The sequence below is a fragment of the Opisthorchis viverrini genome, assembly GCF_000715545.1.
Source record: "Opisthorchis viverrini unplaced genomic scaffold opera_v5_425, whole genome shotgun sequence".
Lineage (NCBI taxonomy): Eukaryota > Metazoa > Platyhelminthes > Trematoda > Opisthorchiida > Opisthorchiidae > Opisthorchis > Opisthorchis viverrini.
Genome location: NW_008752085.1, coordinates 1 through 10,337, shown reverse-complemented (window position 1 = coordinate 10,337; position 10,337 = coordinate 1). Strand labels below are relative to the sequence as shown.

Genomic DNA, 10,337 nt, shown 5'->3' with positions numbered 1-10,337 from the left:
GATTTTCAGCAAACTTGTGAGTAGTGTGATTTCCAGAATGAACGAATTCAACAGGCACTCCCTAGAGCCTTGTTACTCACCGGTGATACGCAATTTCGTTAGCTTGAAGATCGACATGAACTTGATCAAGGCGGTGAACATTCGGATCATTGATTTCGGAGAGATTCAACGTTCTACGTGCTACTATCCAGCGACACACATAATGAATATCTGCAATAGCCAGCTTTGGCCTCCTTCGGCCACCTGTCACCCCTTCATCGGGGACTTCGCCTAACTGATGAGCCCCAAGAAGTGCAAAACCGCTCGTGGGTTGTCGGCGAACTTCCAGTGACGTTATGAAATCGCACTACAAATATATATGTATCACGATGTATCTCGAATATCTTGGCCACTCAAACATGACGCAACCTGTTGCAGCATGTTCAATTGTCTGGAATTATCACAAACGAGAGATTTAGCTGGTTTTAAGGTATCTCTTAAAAAACCAAACCAAATCTTCCAAACCAAAATTACCAAATTGCTCTTGTCTTATCACATTTTATGAACTGGCGTCACTTGAAGGACACTACATAATACATCTCACCACTAATCTTGGGCCTATGAGCCCTCCGCCGATGTGAGTATTGTGTCTTGGTCTATCCTCTTTATGTGTCATCACATGACACTTGACAATCAGCTTTCGTCTCAAGACGCGTATTGGCATGGTCAGCACAACATCAGAATCGGCGATCTTCCAAGAAATTATGCCAGATTCACTCTGACTTAACCGATCCGAGTAATTCTAGGGCGGTTCCAATTACTTGCTACACCTTTATCTCTCAATACTTATTCCATCTAACTCCGGGGGGTTGTGATCGGTTTCGATATGAGAAATTTGTTCAAGCAGGTATGATCCAAACTTATCCATAGCTCTAAAAATCTCTGGACAAAATTTCTAACTCATCGAATAGTTCTGCTCAGCAATAGTCAAGAAACGACCGGGTTATTCGGTAACTCTTTAGTTCTGCTTTATGACTCTCGACACATTAACCACTAGCGCCATTTGCAATCGTCAACAGCTGTTCGACCCTGGTCAGTTTGAGGGTCGTTTGCTGATCCAATATCCACGCTTTGACACGTTCGAAATCCCCATGTGCTGCTCTGATTCACTCGGATACTCGATTTTGCCCGAGCATGTCGTACAATAGAGCAGCCATCATGTTATATCCTCGACAAAAAGATTGTCATATACTACCCATCAGGGAATCTTCCCAAAAGTTTGCCTGGAATTGGGAACAACAGGGTTCTTGATCATTGCAAGCACTTCTGGTAGTTAATCAACCGACCTTGCCCTACTTTATGCCCCATCAGTGTCACCGACTTCCGTGCTGTGGTTGAATAAACGGACCGCAAATTGGGTTGTAGCCGTCCCTTCGTTTGTTGAGATGTTTGATACTCCCAGCACTTCCGATATATCCCGGCGTTCGGCTTACGTTCCGAACGCTGACAACAGACTGTCCGGGCAGATGCCGGGAGATTGCAGTCCTCACGTTTGAGAATATCCTTAAGTTAATAAATGGGATGCCGTTCGGTTTGTCTGGGGCACAAATCACAAAATCCAAGGCCCAGGTGATCAATGTCAATACCTTTTCCCACTTTAGATCAACTACATAATATGCGCTATCAGCAGAATGTGCTCTCAAGTTTGCATGCTCAATGTCTGTGCTGATCAGATGCTCCTGCTGCACGGGCATGTTGCCTGTGCGCATTGTGCACATTATTCTATATATCGTACACATACGCCAATCGGAATACAAACGTGCTGCTTGCTATACTGTGCTATATTTTGGATTTCAAGTTCGTCTTGTTAAATCCGTATGCGTGGGAAACGTATATCTCACGCCCTTCACAGATGAGATCACGAAAAGCTCTTGTTAATTTTGTGCCGACATTTGAACCCTTGAACCAGGCATCAAATTTGTTTATATTAACGTTCTAACATTTCTCCCGTCCCACTTTCCTATGCAACTCCAACTTATTATCCACCACTCTCGCTAAGCGCCTCCTGGTACGAATGATATTCTACCGACATGGTTCAGTCAATGTGCGTCAGAATTTCGTCCAATCAGGTCTCATATGCTCAGTCTGTTCATATCTTCTCGATAACATGAATACATGCCAGATATTTGGACATTTGTCTTGGGTCGTGGTGCTGTGTCTTGATGTCCTGAAGGTTTTCCGTGGTACGGTGCTCTAAGCGTCAAGCCATAAATGCGCTTTCATCCTGACTTAGTCGCCCGAAAGCGGCTCTGTAAGCTTTCGCTTTTTGATCACCGTTATCACTGGAGTTGTCCCCAGGATAACTTTTAGTCGCCGATGTGTCCCTGCTCCTTGTTTTTGATGATAGTCCGCTGAAGTTCTACAAGCTGGTAATTAGTACAGGAACCTGTTTATGTTCTTTTTGGCTAACCATCCACCTCTATTATATCAAATCGTATTAAATCAGACGAACGTGTAGAACAGCTGTGTTTTTCGCTGGGCATCCTCTGTACAGAATGGGTTTTTTGGTTCCACAAACGCTCACACCACGGATTCTCTGATAATGAGAGACAAACTCTTACTCCAGTAGGAGGCATCTGATAGTTGTTTATGTGGTTTTAGTTGTAAATCTGAAACATTGGCAGGGTGCGGTGCTGGACTGTGGTGCGTGATTCGCTTCCGTCGTTTTCGTATCACGACTAGTCCGGGCAAAACATGACATGTTAATTTCTAGTCCAGCCATTTATGCGATCGATTGCTCAGGATATGAAGAATGGATAGCAGCTGACCAAAAGCAAGTTCATTTAATGAAACTCCGGTAGTTAGTAAAAGCCAACTGTTACACCACATAGCAAAGGCTTCACAAGCGAAGAGAACCAAAAATGCTGCGATGCGGTTATTGAAGTTAGTGACCGATTTCTGGAATCAATACTCATATGATATGCCTCTCGGACAGATGTTACGTTAATGAAATGTGTTGCTGCGTGCTTGTCCTTGATCAATTTTAAATACTGAAATTACTCGCAGAATTACTCATCTACGAAAACGTGTGAAAGTGCACAGTACCGTGAGTCCAGAGGGTCGGACGTTAGTACGTACAACGTTGCATCCGTGACCTCTCAAGCAAACTACTTACAGGTAGAATCGAACGGGTCTCTGTTAAAGTGGCCGGTCTCGTTCAGTAAAAGGGTGGGGTTTTTACCGGCATATAGAGAATAACCACAGTTTTAGTCAACAGAACTTTAAAAATGGTTGCCGAATCAATCCAGCTATGACACAAATTGAGAGTGAAACAAAGGTATTCGTATGAAATGATCCGAGTTATTTAGATATGGGTTTCCTACTGGGCTTCTACTACTACTTCCACTATTTTACCCCACCGATGGTTCCAGCATTCTGTTAGATGAGCGCCAGTTTCGTCGGTAAATATTTTTCAAAATTCTGCTTTTTGAACGACAATTTCAGCCACAATTGCTTGTCAAATCTTGCTTTACTATATTGTGTAGCAGCGCTGAAATCACAGATCATTCTGAAACAAGAAAGCCCCTCATTAAGAATGGCCCGTGTCACTTTCAATCAAGGGGTTCAACCTTTCCAGGAACGCCAATGTGGCTGGCCAGAGGAGTTAGAATACCGAACGCAAATTGACTGAAATTAACTGAACTGAAATAAAATAACTGAACTAAACTGAACTGAGAATATCTGAACTGAATGAAACAGAACTAAACTGAACTGAACAAAACTGAACTGAACTGAACTGAACTGAGCTGAACTGAATTGAACTGAAATGAACTGAAATGAATTGAAGTGAGATGACCTGAACTGAACTGATGTGGTGTGAACTGGAGTCAAGTAGAGCATAATGTTGACAGAAACTCGGGGACTGTGCCCACGTGATGAGCTTAAGATGGGCGAAGATGGGCTATCGAAGGGTTTTTAGCAAGCTTGAATTGGAATAAACTCAACTAAACTGAGGTAGCTCCCACTAGCTGCCCTCAATCTTGGTATAACCGTATGCAAATTCCAAAGAATATGAGGTCCTATTTCATAACATCTCAGATTGCTTAAAATTCCAAACTGCCCAAATAATTTTCTGCTTTCAACGAAACGCCATTGTGACAACGAATTTAGACCTTACCTGGCTCTGGAAGCAACCCACAAATTGTTGAACTAATGAACACGATCTTGCGGGATTAAGGTCCAATTTCAAAAAGAGAACGGAGGTGCTGGTGATGTGAGTACCGGATTTGCCCCGAAAGTTCCTACCGTAAAGGTCGTCTGCTGGCGATTTATCTGGACGTAGTTTTGGGCCTGGGGCTCGACTTATGTAACGCCAGGGGTGAGTGCATTTGCTGGTGACGTATGCAAGTGCTTGTGTTCGTACCTCAGAGGTCAACCCTACCTGCTGAATTGTGAAGCAGTGCGCCCGGAATTGATCGAAAACTGCCTGAAAACACATGAGCTCATCCCTTTTAGACAAGCCTTTCAAAGTTGATTTATGGCGGTTCGTCACGTCCCTGACGATGTCGCGAACCGTTTCCTTGATGATTTGGCCAAGCTGAAAGAAGCGGGAAGAATGGTTATAGAAGTCTTCTAGCATATCAAAACGAACCACGTTGAATTTTTGGGTAGCACCATGAAACGACCGTTGAAATGCAAGACTGATTACGGTTTATTTGCTCCCATGTATTCACAACACCTATTCTGTACTACACAACTCAAGTCTTACCTAAAGTCAACCTTCATCGTGCTTTCAGATTTTAGCTGGCGATCATTGAAACAAAAAAAACCGCAAACCTTAGTTGAACGCTGCAGCTTCCGCCAAGCGGTTTCGTTTTCTTGCTCCGTTGTTGCCTCCATTAAGCGTCGAGAATTTGACAACGAACGTGCCAGCGAAGCGGGTTGTCTATCTACGGCATTCGGCTGGAACCAAAAAACAATTGGGACACATTTACTACCAACAGGAGCTCTGACAATGCTGACTGGGTATATTGTCTTCCTAGAATACTCATTATTAAGAAGAAACTACATAATACCACTGGGTTGCCAGGGATACGCAAATTGTCGCGGAAATTCAGTCGCCTACAAGTCATGTTGGGGTAAGTAGAAACGGAATCTCAACCATCGTGTGTAGTTTTATGCCATGAACACATCTAACCAATATTCTTGATGGGACAATGCCTTGCTGCAGAAATAGTTATCAACTTGATTCCAGCAGGTGATGATGGTTAGTGGTAAAAACCATGGTTGGTCGGAGGGTATAACACGAAATCAACGGATAATTTCAATCGGTGAAACGCTTGACTTTTGGAGTGATAGGCTTTTCACATCAGCTCGATTATCACGGACCATTCTGCATGTAATCATCAGACGCTCCATGAGTTTGATCCGCGATTCGCTCGCTCCGATTTGCTTATGTGAACTGATCACTATTCATCCAACTATCTGTCTGTTTGTTTACCTATCTATCTATCTGCCTATCTATTTATCTATCTGTCTATCAATCAATCAATCAATCAATCAGTCAATCAATCAATATATCTATCTATCTTTCTCCCTGTCTGTCTATCTGTCTGCAAATCTATGCATTTATTTATCAGTCTATTGAGTTATCTGGAGCAAACCACAGGGAAAGGCTTCCCAGATGAACGTTGTTGGCCCAAGTAATTCTTGTTTCCATCAAAAGAGAACCTTCTAATTGAGGTTATTGAGTCAGTCATAAATTATCTCACTTTGGCGATAGTAAAACGGATTGTGGGCGTTCTGAAGTGGCAACATATTGGAATGTCATTGTAGTATGGTGTGGTCACTTGGTTCTTCGAACAAATATCGAACATGGCACTGAGGACATACTCGCATTGTACCATGAATCCCGAGCATCGGCAGATCATAATGACCTTGGAATTTTCCAACTGGGAGACTTCCCATCGCCTGAAATAAACAATAAACAGACACCTATCAGTGTATTATCAAACAAGATGGCATCCTGGTTCATACACACTGCAACCGTAGCTTTACACCTAATACTCACGTGTTCATGTTGAAAGATCCGATCAATCAGTAAGCAATCAGTCAGGAACCGTTTCGCAAACATCAGTGTGTAGCATTGTTGTTCACCGAATCACAAGTGCTTTCACCTAAGCGTGCTCGTTCAGGTCCATGACGAAGTTCAAAACTACATTGATTAAATTTCAGCGTATCGCACCTAATCGCAGTATCCGAAATGTCGATGTGTATTTCGAATGTGCGCTTGGTTCAGCAGAGGAACGAATGTTGCATGAAGTACCAACGCCACTGCTTGGTTAGCCGGAAAATGACACCGGCTAGGCTTGAATATTTAGAAGACTAGGCCAGCCCCCTTGCTGAAATTCGTCTATGGAATATGAAATCAGCTACTTTCGAAATCCACCGCCACATTTGAAAGATAGCGAAAGGTAACTGTCATCTCATATTCATAACACTGCTTTTTCACAAGTAACTCAACTGAATTTCTCCGTGACTGCGTGTGACTCACCATCTCACCATACTTCATCACGTGACTGTTCACTGTGGTTTTTTTCACCTCCTCGTATTGTTGATCCAGTGTACACGTTTTCAAGTCACGCTGCGCGCGATGGAGAGATAAGGAAAAATGGAGGCTACGTGAAGTATGCGGATACGCTTACGCAACTTAAAGATTGATTCACAGTAGGCTAAACCAGGAAAATATCAGTAGAATTTAGATAACCGAGGTATGGGACGACACATATTACTGCTAAATTAGTGACCACTCTGATGTTGCGGGAAGACATATCTTAGGGATATGATGCTATTTCGAAATGATCACCGCCATCATCATCACCATCTTCATATAATGTAAAAGCAGAGGAAAATATGGATGCTCCACTGTCGTACGCGCACTTCAATTTATTTGTAGTGAAAAGCGGAAGGATAAAGTAACAGGAAAGAGAGCAGCATGAAACAGCATGGACGCCGATGAAAACTCTGGGTTGCCATATCATTCGGTGTCTCTAGCCAAGCAATGGGAGTGTCAAGTTGACCCCATTCGGACAGCCGAAAAACACCAATAGTATTCAAACTTTTCATAGAATCTTTAGCTCCCTATTGTCATGTCAAGTTCTGTTCATCTCTAGGTTTATGACACTCCGGACTGGGCATGGAATACAGCACCCTTCTCGGCAGTTAGTAACTAAACATACGTACTGCATAGCTCAGCCAACTTGTTTTGCAATGCCGGATGCATATTTTGAACAAAGTATCGTCTGCTAGGGTGGCCAATAAATGTCATTCATTTGTGATGAATCGAGATATGTGAGAAATCGATTAACGATGACCTAAATCCCGAGTGAATGTCTATCCGACCAACTTCGTTTCGTGGTTTATTTTGACAGATTTATTGAGACCATGGCGTTCATGAGATCCATTGTTACCATCATCATCAATATGATCACCCACGCCATCTTTATCAGTATCCGCATTCAACACTGGCGATTCCCTGCGCGCATTCGAAATCCATTTATAGTCCGATTCCAAAGACAAGAATTAAAATGGGTGAGGAAAATCTTGGTGCCGGACTACCACAATGATTCCGATGCCCCGGCAGCCCTAGACACTCACTCAGGCGACCTGAATTAAAAATGACAACAAGAAGTCTACTAACATTTATTCAAGTACACAATTTCTGAAAAAATACCCAAACACGGTGGCACTCATGCAGTCTCCGAGGTACACCGTTGGCACCCAGATTTTGATAGACACTTTCACACCCCCATGCATACCTCTTCATACCTCCGCAAAATCAGTGGTTTGCGTGATCGTGAGAATAGTGAGAAAGCTTAGATATCAAACTAATGCTTTCCTTATTTTGGGGTCACCGGGCGGTCATGATTGCTGAATTCAACTAAATCTTTTTCATGCCCAAATTGGTGATGGCGCCGTTGGCGATGTTTGTGGAAGTGGTCAGTAGTCATTTGCGAGCTGAAATGTCTATAAAACATTTATAACCTGCCTCACAAAGGGCGCCGCACAATTGAAGGAAATTACTGCTGAGTAGGTTGCAGGCCAAATGAAAACCTTTGCCAAGCTCGATTCAATTTATACTAAATCGGAGCTGACACATCGAATTTTGTGGCACCATATGTTCGATTTGTATTCGGAGGTTGAATTTTGGGATGAGTGGACAAGTTCAATTTGGCGGAGCAGTTGAAGTCTATGTTGCCGAATAAACGACAACCTGCGAAATTTTCCTTACCAGAATGATAGCTGGATAGGCGTAAGCATCAACGGGCTAGACAATTGGGGGATGAGATTAAAATCACACATCTGCTCGGCGCATAACAAACGAGTTCCAGAAGACAATCCAAAACATCAGCCTGAGTTTTCACAAACGTCAATAGTATTTGCAGACTCCAGAAGATAACTGGCCCCACTCTCATCCAAATATTTATATTTAATAAGAGATTATAGCTAAAACATTAGAACTGAACGAATGAGTGGCTTTTATTACCAAGTGGTCTACCACTGGCTCCTGACCACCACCGGATTATCCTTCCACAAACGATGGGCTTATCTGCAACGGTTTTTTGCTAATACTTACGTATTCCGAATCTCCGATCCAGGCGTACGCGTATTCGCTCGCTAGACAAACATCGATATCCGTGTCGTCACAAAAAATAGACCAGGATTGTTCAGTTTCCTTGGCTGATGTTGTCACGTAGACTGCAGACAAAGGATCGTATAGGTCACCATCAAATATGCGTAAAATAGTGAAGCAAATTATTGGTAAACTGATCCTGTGATTCGAAGAAATTATGAATCTACATGAAATCTGAACTGACCCAATTCTCAGACGGTCTATAACAACTCGTTGTCAGATTTCATGGCTTTCACGCCTCCTCCGGCGAATCAGGTAAGCGAAGACCTCGACTTTCCATATAACCTGATTCTAACTTGAACTCAGACCGAATGGACTGGCCGAACACTCTCATGAACGAGACAGTTCCCTGGGTTCGGTTTGATCGGCTCGTAAAAACAGTCAGTATGTGAACGTATAATCTGTATTTTTGATCCCATGTAAGAGTCTAACCTGTCGTTTGAAGGGTTGAAGTGTAAATTTTATAAAATAGCCACGATCCATTCACAATCCACAAAGATGGTATCCACCTGCAATGGTGATTGCTGGACAGCGACACAAAAATATCACAGGTGTTATGCGGGTTACACAATGATTTCCTCCACCGATATGCAAATAATTCATCAGCAGAAACAATAACAATCATTTAAGGCTGAATGTTGTGCAATCCCCGGTTAATTGGTTGTTGACCAGAACCCGAATATTACTTCTTCACAAGGATCACAAAGAAGAAAAGGATGAACCTAGCTTGGAATTTCGATTTGATGTATTGGCAAGTGCATTATTTTAACCATGTCTGAAGGACATTCTGAGCGCTATTACTCAGGATCTGCAAGACAGCCAGCCAAAAATTTGATCTACTTACTTCCCACATTTCGAGGAAGAATATTTCGAAACAAAGAGCCAGAGTAGCAAGCCTCCACGTACAGCACCAATTTGTTGTACTTTTTTTTTGAATACATGTGGGCGAGAATCTCGTTCAACTCCACGGCATGCAGCTGTCGCAACACAAAAACGTAATTTTTCGTGAGATAACGGTGGCGCTGGGATAAAAGCACGAACTTAGGATGTCGACCCAACCCCAAAATTTCCACTGCTCCCTTCTGGATTTTGGCAAGCTATCAGTGTCTCCGTCATCGTAATTAATTAGGTGGAATAACAGCTACACACCGAATGGTTGTTCCTGCTGGACGACTATTGAATTTTTTGGCAATACTGTTCAACAGAATCAGATGATGGACAACGTTTGAATGCGTTTTGCTTAGTCATCCTAGGGTCAACATTGAGTACCATGTTAAATGCGTTTTCGTATAACGATTTATGAGTGCCAGCATGTTCCCTTGCAGTGTCGGTCAGCCGTACTATTGACACTACTGTAAACCTTCCCTAAAAATAGCGCGCAAGCACCATTATTAGAGTGAAATAACTAGCAGTCACAAAGTCAGAAAAATGAACGGCGACTTCGAATGACTGGTTTTCATGTCACTACGATTGTCATTTTCATCGCCGTTTTAAACATTTGTCCCACTTCCCAGTATATGGAGAGTATTTAAGCCCTTACAAAACTTCACGAAATTGGGAGTGATTTCCACAGAACTGAACATTTTCAAATGTAATCTCACTACAAGGAAACAGTACGTAGTTCAAAAGGAATACTGATTCAAAAGACAGATAAATTATCTTCATT

The 10,337-nt window shown here is 42.6% G+C and overlaps 1 protein-coding gene across 1 annotated transcript in view; it reads right to left on the bottom strand.

Annotated features, from left to right (window-relative positions):
- T265_15297 (hypothetical protein) overlaps positions 1-8,810 on the bottom strand; it is a gene marked incomplete at both ends in the record, with an annotated part of 56,398 nt that extends 47,588 nt beyond the window's left edge. Inside the window, 5 exons of the mRNA XM_009177458.1 lie at positions 4,157-4,576; positions 4,816-4,941; positions 5,872-5,949; positions 6,533-6,622; positions 8,615-8,810. Of these exons, the coding sequence (XP_009175722.1) occupies positions 4,157-4,576; positions 4,816-4,941; positions 5,872-5,949; positions 6,533-6,622; positions 8,615-8,809 (909 nt within the window). The remainder of the gene's footprint in view (positions 1-4,156; positions 4,577-4,815; positions 4,942-5,871; positions 5,950-6,532; positions 6,623-8,614) is intronic.
- Positions 8,811-10,337: the final 1,527 nt, after the last annotated feature.